General features: G+C 39.1%; 1 protein-coding gene and 1 long non-coding RNA gene across 6 annotated transcripts in view; one reads left to right on the forward strand and one right to left on the reverse strand.

Annotated features, from left to right (window-relative positions):
- Positions 1 to 343: 343 nt before the first annotated feature.
- On the reverse strand, positions 344 to 25,170 carry SSX2IP (SSX family member 2 interacting protein). 5 transcript variants are annotated; one of them, XM_087960553.1, is made up of 14 exons: positions 24,928 to 25,170; positions 18,364 to 18,491; positions 16,808 to 16,971; positions 16,471 to 16,671; positions 15,670 to 15,780; positions 12,836 to 12,971; positions 11,635 to 11,710; positions 11,377 to 11,554; positions 9,055 to 9,205; positions 7,054 to 7,190; positions 6,078 to 6,251; positions 5,043 to 5,154; positions 2,295 to 2,415; positions 344 to 1,597 (listed from the first exon to the last, which is right to left on the reverse strand). In XM_087960553.1, exons 2-14 carry the CDS (start codon positions 18,404 to 18,406, stop codon positions 1,423 to 1,425), a joined length of 1,779 nt encoding a protein of 592 aa, XP_087816679.1. In that variant the 5' UTR covers positions 18,407 to 18,491; positions 24,928 to 25,170; the 3' UTR covers positions 344 to 1,422. The 5 variants fall into 5 exon arrangements, with proteins under 5 accessions (XP_087816679.1, XP_087816678.1, XP_087816680.1 ...); XM_087960552.1 differs by lacking the exon at positions 24,928 to 25,170 and adding an exon at positions 24,484 to 24,789; XM_087960554.1 differs by lacking the exon at positions 24,928 to 25,170 and adding an exon at positions 24,589 to 24,776.
- The window catches only part of LOC148131247 (uncharacterized), a 42,962-nt gene continuing 41,529 nt past the window's right edge, over positions 24,144 to 25,576 (forward strand). The window contains exon 1 of the long non-coding RNA XR_015748623.1: positions 24,144 to 24,248. This is a non-coding gene — a long non-coding RNA (uncharacterized LOC148131247). The remainder of the gene's footprint in view (positions 24,249 to 25,576) is intronic.

Here is a 25,576-nt window from a genome sequence, read left to right on the forward strand (position 1 = left end):
TTGTGCACCAATTGTGTATACTTCTGGATCAGAATCCCTATTCGAAGTCACTTTTTTCATGGCTGAGTTCACATCATTACCAAGTTACATTATACAGTATCTTCTTCCCACTTAGATGCAGTCAGTATAGACTCTTTCAGACTATCTATGAAGTTTCAGATTTTGCTCCAAAGCGCTTCAATTGGCTTAAATTGAAATACCATTTGATCATTCACCCACTTTGCAACACTTTTTCCCAACTCGTAAGTACTGTAAAAACTGCTGTCAACTTTTTACTCTGCACTTCTAAATGGGTACTGGATCTGCTCTTATCTGTGAACTGGAAGATAAAAAGGCTATACAATTTGAAATACACATTGTAACATTTATTTCGTTTTAAAAACTGAGATATTTTCAGAGGGATTCAAGTCTGCTGATTTGCTTAGTTGAAGCATGTATCATCTACATTCAGACTGTGCTGTGGAAAAATATTGCAATCATCTTCTGAATCATTTGGCGTATCTCCACTCTAGTAAATATAGATTGGTTCTTCAAGCGGAGACACGTCAACAATTCTTACATCAGGAACATGACATATTGTCTGATTGTTGAATTCCAAAGGCCAGTTAGAACACTTTGACAAAGTAGAGACATAATGCTTATCTCTGATTCACTGTACAGAATCTATCATATAAGAACTCCTATAAAAGCACTCCATGTACATTTGTCCATATTTTGTAGTACTTCATTTTTAAGTTTTGTGTTCCTGAAATAATCATTTAAAAAAAAACCTCTTTCATAAGCATGTTTTGGCATGTAAAATACTATGGTTTGGGGAATGTAGTGCTTCATACATTAAATGGCATTATCACATAATGCTTTATATCTTATCTGTTTGAAAGCTAAGGCCCTGCTTTTTGTTTAAAATATATGAAAAGAGGTAATCCAAAATTATACAATAAATATAGAACCTGCCATGTTACTCTATAATATACAATACATTCAAGTTAAGAGAAAAAAGTTTCAATGCCAGTTACACTTGAAATATACAAGCGACCAGTTCATCATAAACTAATTGACTGCTAAAAGTGCTACTTTTGCTTGCAAGAAAACATACAAATGCTGAAGCATTTCATTTTTTTTTCTTTTAAAAAAATCACACATTCCTTCAATTAAAGAACCATTATCATCTGTAATAAGAATATACATAAATCTGAATAAAGATTTGCTATTTATATTGAGCAAAGGGCAAAGAGACTCTCTTTCTAAATGGGACAGGAATACAGGAAAGTTTTTTGGGAGGCAGAGAGGGGTTCTTAAAAAGCCACACATACAGCATAACAGCTATCACCATCAATTCCACTCATAAATAGTCTGTTTTGTGAAACTCAAAAAATTTATGGGTGAAACAGCTGAACAAAAAGAGCAAGAGTGTTCAAAAAGCTAAGATGAATTAATGATGTGGTCTGTGCATAAATCTGATAGTGGCCCATGTATGTTGTTGTTCCCACTGTCTTCTGCCACAGGGCTGGCTTCCTTAATCTGCAGCATTAATGGCTCCCTTTTAATCTGGTTGGTCTTTTGGTCTTCAGGTATTTTATCCAGAAAAGTACTCAAACTGGGAGAAAACAAAAAATAAGAAAATTAATGCACTATTCTTAACATAGGCATTTGCAGAAGAGGAAGGAATGATAAAATATAGAATCATAACATCATACAAATGCTTCCTCTACTTTTCTCAGATGTCAGGACCTAAGTACCTAAGGGCATCATTTTTTCATCAGGGTTTGCTGCACTTGCTACTGGTTCTCAATACGGTTTGTATACAAACACAATTATGAGATGAATAAAAGCTGGTTCCCTTTATGAAAACACCCATCCACCCTAAACCAAATAGTTTGTCAACAATATACAACATACAATAGGTTCCAGTTCTATATCTTCACTGCTGCAAAAATAAAAAACTCTCTGTGCAAGAAGACACCCATAGTTGATGTTATACTTGTCCTAATGTATTACAAGTTGAGCATATGCCAGAGAATTCCAAAACCAGCCTTAGAACCAATAATTTTATTTAAGTCTTAAGAAGAAATGGTTGCAGATATTTGCCGCCAATCTGCAGACAGTACTGTGAATTGAATAGCCTAGCACTTGCCTTCTTAAAACCAATTACTCCAATAAGTCATACTGAAAAACAATTATTTTGCCATCTTTTGGAATAGCTAACTAATTTCTCCCAATTCATAACACTTTGATTTTACCTGTTTAATGTTTTCTGTTGTTGGAAAAGAAAGAAAGAAAGAAAAAAAACATACCTGTTCCCAAGAATATGCTGAGTTGTTGAATAAACATCTGAAAATTTGGGTACATTGGACATATGATTACTTTTTTTTTGGTGCGACCTGACATTGGTTAATGGATTATCTGATTCAGAACCTGAAAGACAAACACTGTTTCTCAGAAAAGGCTCAGGCCTTCCCTAAAGAGGCTGGCAACTCTATGGTTTTTTTCCAGTACCAAGGGAAAAATCTGTATTTTATTTAATTCTCTGTGATATTTTAAAACTGTTTTTACAATTATTAATTCTTCCGTGCTTTACTATAAGGTTTGTGCCCTATTTGTTGTGATTAGTATCATTATTGCTGCTGTTATAAATGTTATTTCCCTTTGTTGTTTTTTATGTCACTTGATTGTGTAGAAAGTGTTTTTAATGTATTTGTATAGTCTCCAGAGAATTGTGATTGTTGGGAAGTTTACAACAGAAATCAATACATCACAGCTAAGTCTACTTCTTTTTCTTCAATCTGATTTTAGAAAGAGATTTCCAAGCAGACAAATGTTCTGTTGTTGTTTCTAATTATTATTTTTAATTACAAGTCTTTGAAAATTCATTGGGTGAGACTGAGAAAATAATGGGGTTGCATTTACCTCATGCTTTAAACCAGTGGTTTGCAAACTTTTTCAGTCCACCGCCTCCTTGGTGCTACAAACTCATCCTCGGTGCCCCCCCCCCCCCAGGGGTGGGATTCAAATTTCTTTGGGCATGGCCTAATTTAAGGTTGTGGTTTGGTCACGTGACTGGGTGGTTGTGGCTTGCTGGTCATGTGACTGAGTGGGCGTGGCCAGGTGACTGGCAAACTAAATACAAGTGGTCCTCACTTAATGGCCTGTTGTTTAGCAAGTGTTCTAATTTATGACTGGCCTCCCCAGAGCTACTTGACCTGTTTTTGGAGTTTTGACAGCTTTAGACCAGGGGTCTAAATCCCAACCCTGTGCCTATGTGTGTGTGTGAGAGGGAGAGAGAGAGGTTGGATCAGATCTCTCTCTCTCTCTCTCTCTCCCACCAAAGCCAGAAAGCCACCGTCAGTCAAAATTCATATTAGTGGTCTCCAGGATTTAAAATTATGAGTTTGGTGGTCCCTGAGGTCCAAAAGTTTGGAGACCCCTGATCTAAAGGGGTGAGCCTGAGAGAGGGAAAGAGAGAGAGAAAAGAAAGAGAGAGAGAGAGAGAAGAAAAGAAAGAGAAAAGGGAAAGAAAAAGGGACAGACAAAGAAGGGGGGATGGAAGGAAGAGACAGAAAAAGAAATAAAGAAGGAGGGAGAGAGGGAGGAGAAAGATAATGAGATATATATTCTAGTCCAATCACCTGCTCCAGCAGGGTTAGAAGGGAGCGTCTGTGTGTGTGTGTTCTCCTTGTAATTTACCAGTACATTTTGGTTTTGGCTTCTTCAGAATTGGCACTGTAATACATTGGGGGAAAGTAATTTTTAGGGTGGAGATCTGGTCCAATGGATCCTGTTTAAAGCCTCAACAAAATGTGAGAGCTTCCTGATAGTCTTGACCATGTTTCGTCTATAAAACCTTTAATGGAAGCCAAAGAGGTTTCAATGTGCTGGCAAAGATGTTTCAATGTTGAAAAGGGCCTCAGTCTAAACTAGGCCTCATTCAATCTGATGCATCAGGTCTCTCTTTCTCTTTCTCTCTCCCTCCCTCCCTCCTTCCCTCCCTCCCAGACTGGCTTTGCTCTACTTTCCCAATGTGTCTGTGCGGCCGGCGCTTCGAACATGGATGGATGGATGGATGGATGGATGGATGGATGGATGGATGGATGGACGGACGGGCGGGCGGGCGGGCAGGCAGGCAGGCAGGCAGGCAGATATATTGGTTGGTTGGTTGGTTGGTTGGTACGTAGGTAGAGAGAGAGAGAGAGAGAGAGAGAGAGAGAGAGAGAGAGAGAGAGATATTGGTAAATAGATATTGGTAAATAGGAAGGTAGGTAGGTAGGTAGGCAGGCAGGCAGACAGACCTTTTGGATGGATGGGTAGGTAGGTAGGTAGACAGACAGAGAGATCTATATTGGTAGATAGGTAGGTAGGTAGACAGAAAGACAGACAGGTAGGTAGGCAGGAAGGCAAACAGACAAACCTTTTGGATGGATGGACGGACAGACAGACAGAATGCGACAGTGGCAGCACTTTGGGAAAGCGGTGGCTTTTCCCAACGTGCTGCCGCATTCAAGGCGCTGGTTCCGGTGCGGTACAATAGTCAATGGGGTGAGCCTGCAGGGCCGGTGCCTCGAATGCCCCCCTGCCGCCTCTTAGCATACCTACGGGGGCCAGTAGAGGGGCGCTAAGAGGCAGCAGGGGGGTGCTCAAGGCGCCGACCGGCCCTGCAGTTTCATCCATTGACTAGCACCACTCCAGAGCCGGTGCCTCAATGTGTGAAACTGCAGGGCCGGCCAGCGCCTTGAACGCCCCCCTGCTGCCTCTTAGTGCCCCTCTGCCAGCCCCCTTGCCCACTTTGGGAACCACTATGTTAGAACATCAGAATATAGAATAACATAGTTGGAAGGGATCTTGAAGGTGTTCTTGTTCAACCCCCTGCTTGAGGGAGGAGACCCTATCCCATTCTGGGCAAATTTGGCCACATGAGAAAGATAAGCTTGCATGCATCTATGTGTGGCTTCAACCTCCTGTTCGGGTATCACCAGTGATTTATACCAACAAGTATTTGAGATATCAAGGAAAAACCAAACTTGATAAAATATATATAAAAGTCTTACTTCCCAGGAAAGCATTCTGCGCTTTCATCCGGTCAGCCTTATTTTGATCAGAAGTCATATTTAAGAACTGTTGCTTCAGCCAAACTCCACGGTCTTCCTCAAATGCCTTTCTCTGCATCAAAAGAAAATATAAAATTACAAAAAAATTGATGTATTTAATGCTCTGTCAACTTCAAAAAAAATGCAATAATTACTTTTGCAATTACTTTTTTTTTTGTATTTGTAACGTATCACTTATTTGATTTATACTTCATTTTCTACTCTGATGAGCACTCAAAGTAGCTAATAAAACGTATGCAGTCCTCGCTTAAAGAACAGTTGCTTAATGATTGAATCTACAACATTTTTCAGCCTATAAATTATTTCTGATTATTGCAAAATGTCGCAACTACCAATCCCACCCCAGGGTTCACATGACTGTGATCTGGGTGCTTAGCAACTGCTTTGCATTTATGACTTGATTGCCATTTGCAATCTTCCCTTCCCAGCAAGTCAATGGGGAAGCTGGGAAGGAACGTTGCAAGCTACTGCCCCTTGCCGAGGGGATTCCCTCTTGCCTCTTGAGAGCAGGATAAAAGAGGTCCCTGCCATTTCCTGTCTATTTGGATCTCAGCAACCAAAATCCAAATGCACGGAGCCTGAAATCCTTCTCTATATGTTTCTGTGGAGAGACCCCCAGTTCCATGCCTTGACTCCTGCCCTCTAAAACATCGTGCCCCTCAAGGTGAGATCCACCCTCTTGGCCTTCCAAAACAGCCTGAAAACCTAGCTTGGTCCTGGGGCCCTGTTTGGATTTGGATCTGTTTGGATTTTTCCAAACAGCCTTGTATGCAGTAATAGCGGGACAATCTATCTTTTAAGTTAAAAAAAGTGCACATGCTGTTATAAATATCCCTCCTTTTGAACTGTTCAACGATCCCCATGTGAAACATGGATAAAGTAAAAAAGAAAGCCTACTACATTTATGGGTATAATTCTTGGTCATCTGGTTGCCTAAGAAATTATTAATTTCCAGTTTTATGAAACAAAGAGTACCTCCAGTCCTAATCTAATAGCTGCTTCAGTAAAACTTTTGCGCTCTTTTTCAAAGTTCTTCTTTTGTTCGCTGAACAACTTCCATTCTTCCTTGAGTCTCTCTTTTTCTTCTAGCAAGTAACAATCCTGTAGCAACATATTGGTGTCATCATCACAGGGAGCAGTTAGCTGCTGCTGCAGATAGAATGCGAAGTACGCAGAAATCAAACGAGGTTATCTGAAAGCTACCTCCCTGGCCACAATCAAGTTATCATTAGTTGCCAGAAAAAGTTAATCAAATAACATTAAAAACCTAACTGGAATAAAGCAAATGGTATCACATTAAGCCAGAAGTAAAAATAATGCATAGGATGGAGAGAATCCAAAAACTAAATTACTAAATAAACAAACCCAAACCAAAGCCAAACTCCACATGAATAATTGTTCTCTTTACAGCTTCCTTTTTACGACCCTTAATTTGGGATAAGAGTCAGGGTGACTGGATGGAGCTGAGCGTTTAATGGCCGGATGCCCTTCCTGATGCCACACAGAGTTCACAGCAGTTTTTTTTTTCTTTGCACTCTAGGAAAAAGAAACATCTGCAGCTATCTAGGATTGAACTCTCAACCTTCTGGAGGCAAGCGTCTTCACCACTAAGCCACCACGCTGCTCATTGTTCTCCTTACAGCGTATGTGGGAAAATGTTAACACTAGCATACTTCCAGGCAATGCTTGGAACTATGTTAACATAGTTTCCAGCAATTCCAAGAAGGCAGAGTGAATGATTCATGCAATTTTCCTTTTTTATCAATATGTCAAAACCAATTAAATATTTAGAACATTAAATAAGTTCTGAAGAACTGGTATGCCAGTTCTTAATATATGGTTTTCTTCTATTTATACAACAGGCAACAACCAGGATGGTCTGATGCACTTCTTTTATTCTTCTTTACGTTACATCTCTTTTTTTGAAACTGGTACATATTTGAATGCTTACCTGTAAAAGCTGCTGTTGAGTTTTTATCATCTCTTTGCACTGCTGAATTTCCAGTTGCAGTCCTTCCACTTCCAGTTCATGCTCATGTCGTGAGACTGTATCTTTGTCACTCAGAGAACCAGAATATACATGCGATACTACATGTTTGAAAAAGTGCTTGATTATTTTTGGTGTATTTAGTTACACTGCATTGTAAATATTCAATTAATCAGTTATTTACAAAGTATATTGCATATTTATCAGCTCTGACATATCTCTTCTTTGATATGTAGCACAGACAGTCCTCAATTTACAATCATTAATTAGTAACTGAAGTTATAACAGCACTGAAAAAAATAACTTGTGACCAATTTCAACAATTGCAATCCCCATGGTCTCATGATAAAAATTCAGACGCTTGGCAACTGGCTTGTATTTATGACAGCTGCAGTGTCCCAGAATCACATAATCACCTTTTGCAACTTTTTGCTAAGTCAATGGAAAAGCCACTCACTTAACATCCATGTTACTGACTTAAACTCTGCAGTGATTCACTTAACTGGGGCAAGAAAGATCATAAAATGAGGCAAAAGTCAGTGAACAACTGTCTTGCTCAGCAACAGAAATTTTGGCCTCAATTGTGGTCGCAAGTCAAGGGCTACCCACAAGTTCTTGCTTGCAGGCTTTGTCGTGCCATTGTTTGTAGTCAGCAACTGGAAATGGATTTGCCATTGGTAAGAAACATGGTTGTACAGTGCAATGTCACATGACTGCACTGTTTAGTGTAGGCAGTTCTGGGAGTCCCAGTTGTTGTCATTAAATGAGGACCTCATGGACTGTTAAGCAAGGACTTCAAGTGACCTCAACTTCAAATTTCTTGCCAGCTTTGCCATGACTTTGCTCATGGGAAGCTGGCAGGGAATACTGGAAATTGCAAACATATGACTGCAGCTTATTGAGACATAATTTTGAACTGGGCACTGAGCACTCAGGATGTGATCATGTGACCAAGTGGGTGTTGTGACAGTTGGAATTCCAAGGACTGGTTGTAACAACCACTTCTTCAGCACTGGCTTAGTTTGTAAGGTACTGAACAAATGGTTGTAACCTGAGGACCACCTGCATATCTAGACAACTGGATTTTATTAATTTATATTTCTTACTGAAATTGATTTAAAAAAACACTATATAGTAGAATTCTACATAAAATGTATTTTCATTAAATCTATTTAATCCTCTCAACTGACAAGCCATTAAATTGCTTTTTAATTGTTTATAATCTCTGGGATTTCATGACTTTTATTTAGATCCTTTAGATTAACAGGGCTGTTCGAAAATAATTATGTAAAAATAAAAAAATAATATACCAATAATAAAATAATTGGTAAGGCTTTGTCAAATGAGTAGAATCAGACATGATTGCCTAGAGAACAAAGAAAACATATACACTAATATAAATGGGCTCATTAAGGACTTCCAGTTATAAAAAGTATAATTTCTTTGAAATCTTAAGCAAAACCAAACAGTAATCATTCATGGAGATCAGATAATGTAGAAAAAAACATACGCTACACTTATGTTTAATACTCTAAATCAAAATTAAACTAATCTTAAATGTTATATCATTTCTCTGCAATTTTTCCTAATTCATGGTTGTTACAACATTCAGTTTGACTGACATAAATTCTTTGGAAAGAAGATAATGGGAAGATTGTCAAAATGACAAGTAATTATAAAAGGAAGCAACTTCTCAAAATAAAAGTGTTTAAAACAAAAAAGACACTACATTCTTAAGAATACAAGAAATATAGTGTGTTTCATTATTTTTCTATTTTAATATTTTATAACAATATTGTTACTATCTGAAACACAATTTTCTTCCATGTTTTTTATTATGCTAATGAACACATTATGTTTCTATGGCTAAAAACATTTTTGGTGTTCACAAGACCCAGATCAAACTACATTAGCCTTCTGCCTAACCAGAAATCATATAAATGTTGCAGGGAAAATAGATGTCACCTTGGTTATCCAAATTTTCGACATGATTTCTCAGCATTCTCCACTGTTTTCGAATGCTATTAGCAAGCTGTTCACGCACTGTTTCACAAGAAAGTTCCCACATGTCTTCTTTATTTGTTTCTCCAGACTCTTCCTCCAAGTCTGAGGGAATCTGAAAAGATATATATATAATTCTGAAAAGATAATTCTACTAGTTTCATTTGCATTTTGTTATGGATATTTACTGTGTACATTTTTATTTACAATACTATTGTTAACTTCAAAAAAACATAAATTACAATTATTATTATATATTTAATATTAAATATTAGTATATTTATGTAATATATTAAATCAATTACAATCTTGGAAAATCTCTATTTCTTGACTATGTGCGGGTATTCCTCATGTAGCACAACTATCACTTATCATTTGATTCCTCTAGACAATGTATTAGAATCGGTATTTCCTAAAAATAATCCTTTTCATATCCTAGTCACCTTATTCTTGCAAATTAAGCACCAGAAGAGTTGATTTTAACCTGTTTTCTAACCATGATATCTTCATACATTATTTATATAATGTTTTAGTATTCATAAACTGAGTTCAACTATATTGGGCAGCTTAATTGTAAAAGGTATGTCTCTTTTAAAAATCTACTAGTAAAGTATTAACTATTGAATATACAGTATATGAATTCACTAGCTATAGTTGATTGTCCTAGAGTAGACCTAGACAAATCATTGTTTCTGTAAGGTTGTTCTTTAGTCAAAGAAAAGTACTAGCTCCACCTACTGAGTAAAGAGGGTGATAACACTGAATTCCTGTCCTGCAGAGTATATTGAAAGAGACTAAAAGGTAATTAAGGGATGTATTAATATAATGATGGAAGGTACTGATAGGCAGAACAGAACAGCTTTGCAACAAGAACCAAGTGCCCCTGATTAGAATAATTTGTCCACCCAGAGCAAGTTATTTGTGAACCACAATTATTATTAGTTCAGCATCTCCCTACACAAGCCTATCCTTTCATCTCTGTAATGGAATATAAAAGTGAAAATGTTACAAAATAATATAGTTTAAAAATATTTTTATGAACCTGGCTAGAATTATAAAAGTGTAACTGGCTTATATTCTTTCCTCTTAAAAGATTAATGGTCTCCTAAATGGAAACCATATAAAAACTTTTCTATTCCTCTCTTATATTTGCTTAGGAAAAAAATTCCATGTATTTATTAAATAATTTTTATAGTTGTCCAACTCAAAAGAGAGTAAATATGGAAAGCCTTCAAGGGGAAAGAAACAGTCCAAAATAGAAACAGCAATCAATATTAATCAATCATAGATGCTCTGGCTCACATTCACATCCTCTATCAAAGATAGAGCATTGGATATAGAAAGAAAATATGAAGTACAACATATGAGGACTTGAACTGCTCAACTGTGGAACTTAAAATCACATGAGGTGATTTATTACTGTTCTTAAGTGAAAAAAGTATACACTCTAAAGAACATTTATTGTTTTTATCCCTCTTTTTAGATTTTTTTTTAGATGTTTGTTTTCTATATTTTTTATTTTTCTATGTAATTTTATTTTGGTATTTTTAATATCTTTAAATTCCTTGTAGCCCATCCCACCTTATGCTGGTCTTTGACCATAATGGAGGCTTATTTGATTTGATAATTCTTAGGGTATATATTTACATTTTAATGATTAATTATATTTAAATATTATACTTTAAATATTTTATTTTTATTCTTAATTTTATCTTCAATAGTTTTGTTCCCCCCCAAAAGTGGTATATAAACTTCCAAAAAGGTTCAGCTGTGCCCAAAATATAACCAGCGAATTCAATTCATCCCTTTAAAACCAAACCAAAGTCGCATATGACCGAAGCACAGGTAGTCTTCAATTTATGACCACAATAGAGCCCAAAAATTCTGTTGCTAAGTGAGATGGTTAAGTGACTTTTGCTCCATTTACGATCTTTCTTGCCACAGTTATTAAGCGAATCACTGGAGTGGTTAAGTTAGTAACCCAATTGCTAAATGAATCTGGCTTCCCCATTGACTACGCTTGTCAGAAGGTGCCAAAAGATGATCACAAATGAGCCTGGAGTGCAGCAACTGTCATAAACATGAACCAATTACCAAGCATCCAAATTTTGATTACATGACCATGGTGATGCTGCAATGGTTATGTGAATAATTGTTATAAGTCACTTTTTTCATTGTAACTTCCAACACTCACTAAATGAACTGTTGTAAATCAAGGACTACCTGTAATCGTTTCACAAGATTTAGCAACACAGAGTTTTGTTTTAAACATATATACATACTTACAGGCCCAGTGTTATCTTCAATCTTCTCTTTAGGCATCTGCTTCTGTGATGGAAGCAAAGAAATTATCTCCTTCTTCATTTGTTGAAGTAATTTTTTCAGTTCAGCATTTTCAACTAGGAGCTGTTTCTGGCGCTGTTCATACTCATTTAAGAGAGTTTTGAACATTTCTTCTTCATTTCTGAAAAAAAAATCCTGTTAAAGTAATTTAATATGAAATATAGTACCAAGCAAAAATGAATATTTTACTGGCCAACTCACTTAGCTTCAGTTTTCCCAGTTCTCCAGGCACCTCTCTTGCCATCAATTCTGCCGACGTAATTTAAAATATCGATAGCTATAACAAGGAAAAGAATTTTAAAAAGCAATGTCTTAAATATCTTTAATAAAAATTGACTTGTCACTTGAGGAAGAGCTGAGCTGATTGACCGCTATATTTCAAAATTTGTAACCCAAAATTAAACCAAAATCACATCTCCTCTCTTCATACTTTAATTTCTCACTTTCTCAGAACCTTCCTCTGTTTCATAGGATCAAACTTTTTTTACTTTAAACTAAACTTATGTACTTTCATTTGGAAAAAATACTTCTACACAGTGATGTTATGTGTAATAGATGGCTAAATAAGTAAAAAGCCAGATCCCATTTTGTTTCAGATGGATTAGGCTTGGAATCAAGCTTATCCACAGCATCTAAGATGACCAATACTATACGATCTACTCTAGGTTGGAATTTATCATGCATTTTGTTCTGGATACCTATTTGTCCTTAATGCTAAGTAACTTCCTTGCTACACATTCTCAAAAGAAGTTTCCCATCTTTTATCCATCAGTGTATTTTAGCTACTCTTTGCATGCTTCTGTACTGGGGAAGGGAGGGGAGAAGGGAATAGGATGAGGTGGCTTTTTGACAGGAAGAGGGGGAAACAGAGGGAGAATGGGAGGGGAAAAAAGGCTGGAAGGTAAGGATAGGGAGAGAGGGATAGGGATAGGGAAGAGAGAGAGAGGGGGGGGGGAGAGAGAGAGAGAGAGAGAGACCAACCAGCCACATGAATACCATCTCATTATGTGACCCGCTGGCTGGGAAAAGACTATCACCCCATCATGTGACCAGCCTGCTGAGAGGAGACTGACCACTACAACACTACATGATCTAGGCCAGGGGTCTCCAACCTTGGCAACTTAAAGACTTATGGACTTCAACTCCCAGAACTCTGGGAGTTGAAGTCCGTAAGTCCTAAAGTTGTCAAGGTTGGAGACCCCTGATCTAGGCCAGTAGAGGTGCCTGAGAAACAGACCATTGTGGACCGACGACCATACCAAGAGGGCAAGGAGAACCTGCACTCCAGTGGCCCTTTCAGGGGATAGTGTTGCACTTCTAATAGATCACTCCATGTTACATTAAAATGTAAAGCAGAAGCAAACATCCATATCATCATTTTTACCATAATAAATGGTTATACCTATTTTTTTATCTTTTTTACTCATCAGGAGTTGATGAAACCGCTCTTTTAGTTTGTTATATTCTCGTTCTTTCCTCTTCATATCATGATTGTACTGGGATGCTCGACTTGCCACAATATTCTGTAGCTTCTGGATCTAAAATGCATACATTTAAAGAAATGTGCATGTTTTAGTAATCCCAATCAATTCACATTTTTATCAGAGGTCTAGCCATAAATGAATATCCACGAAGAAATATTAATATTTTTTTAAGTGTGTCATCAAGACAGGATAATTTCAGTAATTTCTGTAGGCTGCTTCAGTCAGAAAGTCATTTATAATTATCTGGAATGCCTCCATTCTCATACTCTTAGAAGGATAACTATAGGATTTTTCTGTTCTTGATTCTTTGATCTGTTAGTCTTACTCTTTTCCCAAAATAAAGACACAGTCACAATATTTCCATCTTGTTAATAATTGAGCTTCTAAATAACAGTTCTATAAAATTAAACAGGTGCAGATTTTGCTAAAGGAAGTCCAGATGTGGAACCTATCTTTTGCCTAGGTAAGTCTGAGGACCAGACAAACAATACTGGAATTATTATTATTTGTATGTTTGCAGATATCTCTCTGCATTTCCAGATAGGCATCAGTCACAACGTTTCACAGATTAGAGGATTTTTTCCCTCATCTTCTTGCCCAAATTGAAATGACGGTTTCTTATAGACTGCTGTAAAATCCCGCAAAAAGATGCTTTGCAGAACTTTGTGCAGGGAATAAAGCACTTCACCTCAATTGTTGAACTCGCCTTGCTTTCTAAAGTCAAAGACAGTTGCTAAAACATCTAAGAGTGGCAAAGGACATAGATGCTTCTCCATTTAAGAGAAATATTTTGTTTCCACTCAGATATGATGTTACACAACTCTTCTGAAAATTTTGCACATCATTTCTTGTATTTGTTTGGAAACATACAAATGATTAATGCTAGCATAGAGACTGGACTTACATATGGAATTAAGCAATGGTTTGTTAAGCAAAGATCACTAAATACACTGCTCAAAAAAATAAAGGGAACACAAAAATAAGACATCCTAGATCTGAATGAATGAAATATTCTTATTAAATACTTTGTTCATTACATAGTTGAATGTGCTGACAACAAAATCACACAAAAATTATCAATGGAAATCAAATTTAGCAACCCATGGAGGTCTGGATTTGGAGTTACACTCAAAATTAAAGTGGAAAAAAACACTACAGGCTGATCCAACTTTGATGTAATATCCTTAAAACAAGTCAAAATGAGGCTCAGTAGTGTGTGTGGCCTCCACATGCCTGTATGACCTCCCTACAACGCCTGGGCATGCTCCTGATGAGGTGGCGGATGGTCTCCTGAGGGATCTCCTCCCACACCTGGACATTCCCCAACTCCTGGGCAGTCTGTGGTGCAACGTGGCGTTGGTGGATGGAGCGAGACATGATGTCCCAGATGTGCTCAAGTGGATCCAGGTCTGGGGAACGGGCGGGCCAGTCCATAGCATCAATGGATATTTACTGCTGCCACACTCCAGCCACGAGGTCTAGCATTGTCTTGCATTAGGAGGAACCCAGGGCCAACCGCACCAGCATATGGTCTCACAAGGGGTCTGAGGATCTCATCTCTGTACCTAATGGCAGTCAGGCTACCTCTGGCGAGCACATGGAGGGCTGTGCATCCCCCTAAAAAAATGCCACCCTACACCATTACTGACCCACTGACAAACCGGTCATGCTGGAGGACGTTGCAGGTAGCAGAACGTTCTCCACAGCGTCTCCAGACCCTGTCACGTCTGTCACATGTGCTCAGTGTGAACCTGCTTTCATCTGTGAAGAGCACAGGGCACCAGTGGTGAATTTGCCAATCTTGGTGTTCTCTGGCAAATGCCAAACGTCCTGCATGGTGTTGGGCTGTAAGCACAACCCCCACCTGTGGATGTCAGGCCCTATACCACCTCATGGAGTCTGTTTCTGACCGTTTGAGCAGCCACATGCACATTTGTGGCCCGCTGGAGGTCATTTTGCAGGGCTCTGGCAGTGCTCCTCCTGTCCCTCCTTGCACAAAGGTGGAGGTAGCGGTCCTGATGCTGGGTTGTTGCCCTCCTACGGCCTCCTCATCTCCTGATGTACTGGCCTGTCTCCTGGTAGCGCCTCAATGCTCTGGACACTACGCTGACAGACACAGCAAACCTTCTTGCCACAGCTTGCATTGATGTGCCATCCTGGATGAGCTGTACTACCTGAGCCACTTGTGTGGGTTGTAGATTCCGTCTCATGCTACCATTAGAGCGAAAGCACTGCCAGCATTCAAAAGTGACCAAACCATCAGCCAGAAAGCATAGGAAGTGAGAAGTGGTCTGTGGTCACCACCTGCAGAACCACTCCTTTATTGGGGATGTCTTGCTAACTGCCTATGCTTTCCACCTGTTGTCTATTCAATTTGCACAACAGCATGCGAAATTGATTGTCAATCAGTGTTGCTACCTAAGTGGACAGTTTGATTTCACAGAAGTGTGATTGACTTGGAGTTACATTGTGTTGTTTAAGTGTTCCCTTTATTTTTTTGAGCAGTGTATATCATGAATGGTGGAGAGTAGCTAATCATTTATACAGCCTCAGTATCAGATAATACAGATGAGTCTGCAGGACAAAATAATATAATGTAATGTAAAAATGTAATCACAACAACTGGTACAAACTGAACTGCAATAATTCCATAAGGTGACATAGTTCTAAAATGAATGACGAGGAATATTTACAAAACCCACCCAGTCCATCAAGTTCAATGATTTTGCCACAGACGTACACGTTAACTAACCTCATCTTTGTCATTCTTCAGTAACTGGTGAAGATTCCTGTTCTTACACTGAAGTTGCCTATCCCTTTCCTGAAGTCCAACAATTTCTCTTCTAGAGGATTCCAGCTGCTCCTAGTCAAAAGCAAAATCATTTAAATGTTTAAAATTTACTATTTGTATATGAGAAATATCTCAAGATTTTAAACCAACAGGAAACAAAGACTTTTCTATTAAAAAAAAGATATTTGAGGAAAATTGAAATATATTAAGTGAATCATATTGTCATTAAGTGAATCCAGCTTCCACCGTGGACTTTGTTAGATGCTGGCTGGGAAGATCACAGATGACAATCACATGACCCTAGGATGCTGCAACCATTATAAATACTAAGCACTCACATTCTGATCATGTGACTATGGTGAAAATGTGACAATGTTAAATGTGGGGATTGATCACATATCCCTTTTATCAGTGCCATGGCAATTCAAATCATTAGTAAATAAATGGCTGTAAGTCGAAGACTACCTGTAATAACATTTCTCTGACACTGCAAAGAGTTAACAGAATCTTTCTAAAATAATCTGATTTAAAACATACAGCTGAGCTCCAGTTTTTAAGTGTTGAACATTTTCAAAGACAACGAATACCCTGGTCTAATTTCTGTGTGCAAAAGACTGAATTGCACATATGAAAAAGGATTGAAGATGATATAGGATTTATGTTCAAATATTTCTTCACAAATTTGATGTGTTAATACCTTTAGAAAATAAGATTAGATCGTGTTAACATATTAAAAAGGGGTATCGTAATACAGAATGTCACCTTTAATTTAACGTAGCAGTTTTGCAGATGGTCCATATCGCTGCCCAGTTTCAGATGCTGGGTTTCTGTTTCTTCCTGAGCACGTAGAGTTTTACGCTGCATCAGCAGTAGCTCATTCATACCGTTTAATACAGAAACTATGCTTATTTCTTTGCCTCTGGAATCAGCATAAAGTGATGGGAAGCCAAGCGTGGTCAATTCCTACCACAATAAATACAGTATTTTAAAATCAATCTCAGACGGTGGTGAAATCTGAGCCATATCACTAATTTCTAGAACTGAGGCTGCAAGGGTGGGTATTCCTCAGGAGAGCTTCTGGGGTAATAAAATGTTTTACCTTATTAAGATAGGAGAGGCCCTGTTCAATATTCTCTTCTGTGCAGAGGACACTGAAAAAGCTGTGCATGCTTTTAGATGGAGGCAGTGCTGAGTTTTGCACTTGAGGCACACTTAAACTTGAGGGAGACATATTTCTGGATGAGGTACACCAAGTAATATTATCTGAGGAAGGAAAAAGTCATACACCTATAAAGAACAATCATGACTTAGAGACCAACAGTTTGAGAGTTAGAATTGGCTCTCAAACTTGGCTTGAAAGTATTTTGAATAACCTTTAAAGTAAAAAATGGTTATTCAAAATACCTTCAAGCCAAGTTTGAGAGCCAAGCTTAAGCTTTCAAATAGTTGTTCACTGTCATGATTGTTCAAATTACAGAAAGATGAGGAAAGGGCTATCTTATTAACATACCAATCTTTATTAAGAAAGCTATTATCAAAATTATTCTACAATATCTCTGGCAATTCCTCTTCGATAGAGAAATCTGCATCTGATTAAATAATTATGTTAGCATTCCAATTCGTATGTCAATGTGCTTTTCTTTCCAGATATATACTTTTCCATACTGTAATACTTTAGCATAACAAATGGAAAATATTAAATTTACCACTGGCTATTAAATGAAAATATATGAAAATTTGTAATGGGCCTGCCAAGCCTGGTTTTATTACAGCAAAGTGAATTATAAACCACCATATCAGTCTGCATTCACATTTGAAATGTTACATATTTTATGCACAGGTGACCAGATACTAGCTTAGGAATGGCTAAAATATGTGAATGCTATTAAGTCTTTTGCATTAAACCCAGGCCCTATGCAGTGCTTTGGATTCAATTCCAAAAAGATATTTTGGAGTTTAAGATTTAAAGGCTTCCCCTGTCCAATTGTGACCAACTCAAGGGACCAGTGCTCATCCCTAATTTTCAGGTGAGGGAACTTGCATTGATGAGAGATGTTTCCGTCATCATGCTGCCAACATGAAAATACAGAACATGGTAATCTACCCACTGAAGCAGTACCTATTTATCTATTTGGATTCACATGTTTTCAAACTGCTAGGTTGGTGGGAGTTGGGGCGAGTATCTGGAGCTCACCCTTTCATGAGGCACTCGGGTCTCAAACCCAGGCTGTCGACTTTCCAGCTGACATACTCAGCATCTTAACCACTGAGCCATCACATCCCCTCATTTTGGAGTACATGTTGGCATTAACATAAATCAGTCACCAACTTCAAGTAACTCAATGGTTTCTCCCAGAATTGTTTGATCCCCACATTTTCTTCAGCAACTGAATACACAATACTGCCCACCCCAGTCTTATTCTTTATTTCACCTTATCTGATTCAGATGTCCTGAGATAATCTGCTTATGACAAAAATACCACACCTTTCCTGAGATAAGGAGAGGGAGTCTTCATAGGCAGTGGTGGTGCTTCTGTCTTTATAGTTTTTTACTGTGGGTATTCTACTGCATCACTATTCAATTCACTACATGTGAATTGCCAACAGTACAAAACAAATAAATATTCTGAAATTTCCATTTATCGCTTGGTTTACCTGAAGACAGCTCTGCCACTGTTACACTGCTCCAATCTCCCATAGCAACTAACACATCTAGGAAGCCTCATTAATCAGCAGAGGACCATTATGATCACTGTGGGTTGTATCTCCCATGTCAGCATTGCCTAAAACAGCAAAAAAAAAAAAAATTAATGAAACTATTTAAACCAAACCTGAGCATAAGCAGACCTAGAAGACATCCTGCTTGGTTAAAGCACACTTTCCATTTTCAGATTTGATATTTATATGGTTATCCATCTGACAAAGAATTTGGACTCATACTCTCCAATGTTTACAAATACATCAATAAAAAAGGACATTTTGCTCAGACGTGATAAGGCAAATAGTGAACTTATCATCAATGTGAATTTTAAAAATTGTAACAAGGTTGAATTAAGTGGATAACATTTTTGCTGAGCTGCCAGGGAACCTTTTCTTCATTTACGTGTGGGCCAAGGATTATGGAGGCTGATGTAATGATGTACCAATATTCCCTGGTCTAGGAAAAAAAAATCCAGAGACCTCCACCATAGCATGGGCCTATTTATCACAGGATATCTAGCCCTGAATTGGATTTATTGCCTTCCTGGCAGTTTTTTACAAGACAGCTTCTGTAAGCAGTACCAGACCTTTTTAAGTTGAAAGTACAACAGTAATTTCATTTTGTTCAACTATTGCAGTGAACTGTACATAAGAAACATGCATGCATAAATATATTAAATGTCATAAAAATAATCTTGGAAGTGCCACCAGATTCTTTGATATTTTACCTCCCTTTTTATGCTCACTACACATTACAAGGTAGAAATGATGCTAGAAATATTTCTGTGGATTGTTTTTCTAACAAATTAACAAACAATATATTTTCCTTAAAAATCCTTGATTTTCAAAGATGGAAAGAAAAACTTAACCACCAAGTCTAAATCAGATTAAATAATGTTGTCACATAATAATTTCTGGTGCCTGGATTCATTCTGCAGCTGTCAAGTCAATTTCACGTGGTTTACAATTCCATGCAGCAACAATTCCATGTGGCAAGAACATCGGGCACAAACTTCAGAACTCGTTTCTTCATCTAGTTAAATACTCATCAAGATCAGGTTCAAAAGAACTAATATCACTAACTATTGTTTCAATTCTTAGATGCCAAGATTTGTTTCATTTTATCTCATCCTTAATATTTTTAATATGATAAATTTCTTATCATAATATTCTTAATATGATCAATGTAAGAGGTAGTGCTTGGTCTAGCTTTATTAAATCAGTTCTCCATTCTTTGTCAGTACAGTCTGAACAGAAATATATTCTTAGATAATGCAAAATTAATTCTAAGTTAGAAAACACCCACCTCTACAACTATTTAGTGGTATTCAATATAACTCAATATACGCCAAAAGAGATGCTTGTCCCAGATTTATAGACACTCAGTTGTCTTTTCACAATTAGTCATACTGCTTTCCAAAAGTATACCACAGGGTTGCATGTTGAGTCCCTTACTCCATACTCATTATGTACATGACAGCATTCCCACTCATGCTAGTAATACTATTGCTAAATTTGCAGATGATACAACAGTGGTGGGAGTCATCTCCGGGGGTGATGACTCTGCCTATTGAGATGAGGTGGACCGGTTGCTTTCGTGGTGTGGAGACAATAACTTGGTCCTCAACACACCAAGGAGCTTATAGTGGACTATAGAAAGAACAGATCAGACATCCAGCCTTTGCTTATCAATGGAGACCGAGTGGAGCAAGTGGACAGTTTTAAGTTTCTGGGTGTTTCTGGGGTGCTCACATTGCAGTACTGGTCAAAAGGGCCCAGCAAAGATTATACTACCTGAGACTTCTCAGAAAACAACAACTGAATGAAAAACTGCTGGTGACCTTCTACCGCTGCACCATAGAAAGTATTTTACTTATTGCACCTCTATATGCTTTGCCAATTACACAGTGGCAGATAGGAAAGCACTCCAGAGGGTTAATGTCATTGCCCAAAAGATCATTGGTTGCCCTCTCCCCTCTTTGGAAGAGCTTTATAGCTCCCGCTGCCTTAAGAAAGTTCAAAACATTTGACCATTGTGATAAATAGTTGAGGTCTTTTTGAAGGGTAGCAGTATTGTCTGTGGTGTTGAATAGCTTTACATCATCAGTGAAGAACCCGCAGTTGCTCTTAATATGATCACAGAGGTCATTTATGTAGAGTATGAAGAGAGTTGGTCCTAGAACACTGCCTTGGGGAACACTATTTGTTGTCTGATGGTCAAAATTGGGAGCGTCTTATCAAATTTTGTACCTGTCAACAGTGGTGTCCCCCAAGGCAGTGTTCTAGGACCAACTCTCTTCATACTCTACATAAATGACCTCTGTGATCATATTAAGAGCAACTGCGTGCTCTTCACTGATGATGTAAAGCTATTCAACACCACAGACAATACTGCTACCCTTCAAAAAGACCTCGACTATGTATCAGAATGGTCAAACAAATGGCAACTTCAAATCTCAACAAATAAATGCTCTGTCTTACATATTGGCAAAAAAAATCAGAAAATAAAATACAAGCTGAATAGTCAAGACCTTGTTGATGATCCAAACTCCGTCAAGGACCTTAGAATATTCATCTCTAATGATCTAAGTGCTAGAGCCCACTGTAACTACATAGCCAAAAAGGCATTAAGAGTTGTTAACCTAATCCTACGTAACTTTTTCTCTGGTAATATCACACTACTAACTAGGGCATACAAAACATTTGCTAGACCAATACTCGAATACAGCTCATCAGTCTGGAACCCACATCACCTATCTGATATTAACACAGTTGAGAAAGTCCAGAAATATTTCACAAGAAGAGTTCTCCACTCCTCTACTCATTGCAGAATACCTTATGCCACCAGACTTGAAATTCTAGACCTAGAAAACCTAGAACTACGCCGTCTTCGGTCTGATCTTAGTATGTAAAACCATACATTGCAATGTCCTACCGGTCAATGAATAGTTCATTTTCAACCATAACAATACAAAAGCACACAATAGATACAAACTCAAGGTTAACCGCACCAAACTTGATTGCAGGAAATACGACTTCAGCAACAGAGTGGTCAATGTCTGGAATACTCTACCTCAGGGATCCCCAACCTTTTCGACGCCGCGGCCCGGTTCCGGCGTCAGCTGGGCGCCGCGCCCGGTTCCGGCGCCAGCTGGGCGCCGCCATTTTTTTACGAAAATCACTTCCGGTGATGTCACCGAAGCGATTTTTTCATCAAAAATGGCGGCGCTAGCGCTTCCAGTGAGCTTTTTCGGTAGAAATGGCTTTCTACCCGAAAAGCTCATCGAAGCGCTGGCACCGCCATCTTTTTGATTAAAAATTGCTTTTTTACCAAAAAGATGGCGGCGCCCAGCAACCAGCGGCCCGGTAAGGCTTGTTCCGCGGCCCGGTACCGGTCCGCGGACCGGCGGTTGGGGACCCCTGCTCTACCTGACTGTGTGGTTTCTTCCCCAAACCCCAAAAACTTTAACCTTAGACTTTTTACTATTGACCTCACCCCTTTCCTAAGAGGTCTGTAGGGGGCGTGCATAAGCGAAACAACGTGCCTACCGTCCCTGTCCTATTGTTTCTTTTATTTTTCTTATATGTATTCATTTCATGTATTCATAACTATGTTTATCCTTATACTTATTATCTTGTAAGCGATTGACAAATCAAATAAATAAATAATAAAAATAATAAATAACCCCTTTTTTGAACTATTACCATCTGGCAGATGGTACAGAATAATAAAAAGAAGGACAAATAGGCTGAAAAACAGCTTCTATCCCAGGGCAGTAGCTGTATAGTGCAGTATTGGTGTCAGGAGTTTTCGGTTCAATGTGTGCAGGGTGAAGGATGTGTGTTTGTGTTTATTTTCATGGTCATGATATGCACTGAAGATGGTGTTTGATTTCGTTGTACGAGGTGCAATGACAATAAAGTAAACTAAACTAAACTAAACCAAGTATTTTATCAATGATGTAACAAGGTATTCAAATCAAAATATCATCTAGAATATTGATACTGAATTCTTTTGTAGTCATGTCTAATCTTCATATTTGACTTTAGTGTAAGAATGTGTATTTTATGTCCCTCAAAAGGCGCTGCGTAACAAAAAAAATCAACTATCAACCATTGCAAGAAAAATTCTTTATAAATTTATAGAAGTGTAAATCCTTCAGTAAGCAAGCAATCCACTGTACAGAATGTTCTAAACCAGATGAAATAAAATCAATTTTGTGAATGGGAATTTAAGAGACTCCAGAACTATTCAAGCATATACAACTTTTACATCCAATATTTAAGAATTCTAATATTTTACATTTGCTTTCTAAATATACTAAATAGGATATATTTCACATTTGTTTAGGTATAAATTAAGCAGACCTGCAAAACACTTTTTTCCCCAGCTTTGAGGAAATTAACTTTTCCTAACTTGTGTACTCTGGAATTAATTAGTATGAAGCATCCTAAAAGGACTCAAAGGTTAAAAATATTCTAAAATACCTGCAGAATCATTTTCATTTATTTTTCTAACATTGGAAACAATTTATCCCGAGTTAAAAAGAATAGGCTCCTTCCATTAAGGTGCAACATTGTGCAAGAAAAACAACAGCTGGTTTTAAGAAATTTGCCATTGTTGTAGCAGGTTATGTTCAAATAGATGCAGATAACTTTGTAATATACATTATGTTGGGATGGAACAGGCAAAAATTATAGAGGTCTGATGCCATTCCTTTTTGTAATGATTACAAGGAACCTACCTGAACAGTACATTTTGGGGAGAGAAAAAAGCTCTACTCCCTAACAAACCCAATACACACGTGTAGCTTCACTGAATGTCCTCATTAGTCATGAAAAATAGTTTACTCAGCCTTCCCAAATCACAGCCTTTAGGCAAATTAAACTGCTGATCTCAACCAAGCATATCCAGGAGGCGCCTGATTGGGGAAAACTGATATAATATAAATACAAAAAAAAATATCAATTTGAATGGGGTAAATTCCAAACAGTCTGTTCTCTGTGGTGACATGATAGCAGTATTCCAGTATTTGAGACGATGCCACAAATAAGAGAGGGCCAAATTATTCTCCAACGCTCTGGAGGGCAGGACAAGAAACAATGGTTGGAAACTAATCAAAGAGAAAAGCAACCTGGAATTAAGGAGACACTTCCTAACAATGAGGACAATTAACCAGCGGAACAGCTTGCCTCCAGAAATCTTGGGCGAGTACTCCATCACTGGAAGTTTTTAAGAGACTAGACAGTCACCTGTCTGAAATGCTATATAGGACAGATTCTCCTGCTTGAGCAGGAGAGGGCTGGACTAGAAGACCTTCAAGGTACTTTCCTCCAATTCATTCATTCTATTCTGTGCCTCAAGCAGAGAGAATCGATCCGGAGAGGGGAGCATTTGGAGACCGGGCCAACTGGAGAAACCAGATTCTTTATTTAAAAAAAATAAAAAAAAGCGACGTCGGTCATCGTCCCAGGCGACTTCAAGCGATTAAAGTTTTATCATCCACAGAACACGCATCACCAGCAGGGCGGCTTATCAGAATCTCTCCCACACTCCCTCCCCGGACCTGCAGGGTCACAAGGCAGAATGCGCGCGCACGCTCCGACCTAGCCAGGGGTTCTCCACTGCCTGCCTCCAAATGCCCACCTTGCCTGACGTGTTTTCGTCCATGCTCCCCTTCTCACGTGCACGTTTTGCTTTTCTTTTTTTTTCTTTTTTTTTACGCCCGGAAATAAGCGTGTGGGGGAGAAAAAGCTGCCTTAAACGGAGAGAGGACAACAGCCCTGCAGGGTTTATTTAACAATTTATTCAGATGCGGGGAGCAGGCTGCGGTGCGCACGTGAGTTCCCCCACTTCCCTCTCTCTCCACCCCAACGCGAATGCCCTCTCTCTCTCTCTCTCTCTCTCTCTGCAATACGACTACCCGTTTTCCCAGCCTGCACCATCCCCACAATCATGCTTTCCTCTCGGCAGGCAACGGTGCCCCCCCCCCCTCCACTATCCTGACGCAAACGCGCGCCCGGTTCTCTCCCCCCCCCAACCACCACCGCGGTGTGCAGAGCTCAAGCCCAGACCTGCTCCAGGAGAACCGGGAGGGTGGGACATTCCACCGCCTTCTCTCTTGGGGTTGGGCGGCAGCTGCCCGTCCTTTAGTGGACATGCCTCTTGGCACTTCCCACCTGCTGCACAGAAGGGGCGGGGCGACCGGGCTCCGTCCGGACAAGCCAGGCGAGCTTCGGGTTCCTAATGGCAGCTGCTCGCTCCGCTTCCGCCGCTGCTGCTTTTTCCCCGCCCCCGCCCCCGCAACCCCTCGACTCCGCCAACCGACCTGGCCCCTCCCGCTCGCGCGGCTCGCGGCATTGAGCGCAAACCCCGCCTTCTCTTTCCCCACGCGGCACCCCAATTGGCCGAGCGGTTGCTAGGAGACCTTTCAACAAGGGGCCTGGGAGACGCTGCAGCTGCTACCCCGCCCCCGCCCACCCCCCCACCCCCAAGCAGAAGCGCCCTGGCTCCTTCACCTGTTGCGGCCTTCGCCTTCGTTTAGGTTGTTGGAGATACACCGAAGTTAGGACCGCAATATCTCGACTGACCGTGGCTTGTTATCTCCGAGGCAGTGATATCGTCGAAAACGCTCGCATTTAAGTTGCCACAGTACTTTTCTTCGGTATTGCTGAGTCCTCTGAAGCTTGTTGCAGAATTTATTGTTAGGTTTTGCTAAGGCGAGGAAAGCGCTCAGAAGGTCTTTACTGAAAGGATTTGTGAGGGGCGGGGTTAGCTTTAGGAAAAGAGGATTAGAGTGGGGGGAGGGGGCGATAGATTTCCCGTTATTAAAAGTTATCAGAAAGGAGGATGCACTGGGTTGGGTTGAAGAAGGAGAAGAAGAAGGGCGTCAATTTCCCAGGGGGCTTTTAAGTAGTTTTCAATAATTGCATTTTTGACATTCACTCACAGCTTAATTTGCTCCATGCAGCGTGAGTATTTTGCCATTTATATGTGACAGTAATTTGGTCTTCCTTGCAAGGGGATTGAAAAAGAAGGTAACGCTGTTGCCACTTCCTCTCTGCTCCCTGAAAAAAAATATTTTTACTTCCTAGAAAATAGTTAAATCTCTGGCCCTTACAAATGTGACAAACTGCTAGGTGTATCCAAACTAGTTTTACCCAATCT

Source organism: Notechis scutatus, chromosome 3 (assembly GCF_049901735.1).
Source record: "Notechis scutatus isolate UNSWTSFEM ecotype Mainland chromosome 3, rNotScu1.2, whole genome shotgun sequence".
Classification (NCBI taxonomy): domain Eukaryota; kingdom Metazoa; phylum Chordata; class Lepidosauria; order Squamata; family Elapidae; genus Notechis; species Notechis scutatus.

Coding starts and splice junctions, on each gene's coding strand:
- SSX2IP (XM_087960553.1), bottom strand. CDS start 18,406: ATGGGAGATTGGAGCAGTGTAACAGTGGCAGAGCTGTCTTCAG. Junction 6,252..7,053: donor CTCAACAGCAGCTTTTACAG/GTAAGCATTCAA, acceptor TTCTATCTGCAG/CAGCAGCTAACTGCTCCCTG. Junction 2,416..5,042: donor GCAGAATGCTTTCCTGGGAA/GTAAGACTTTTA, acceptor TTTGTCTTTCAG/GTTCTGAATCAGATAATCCA.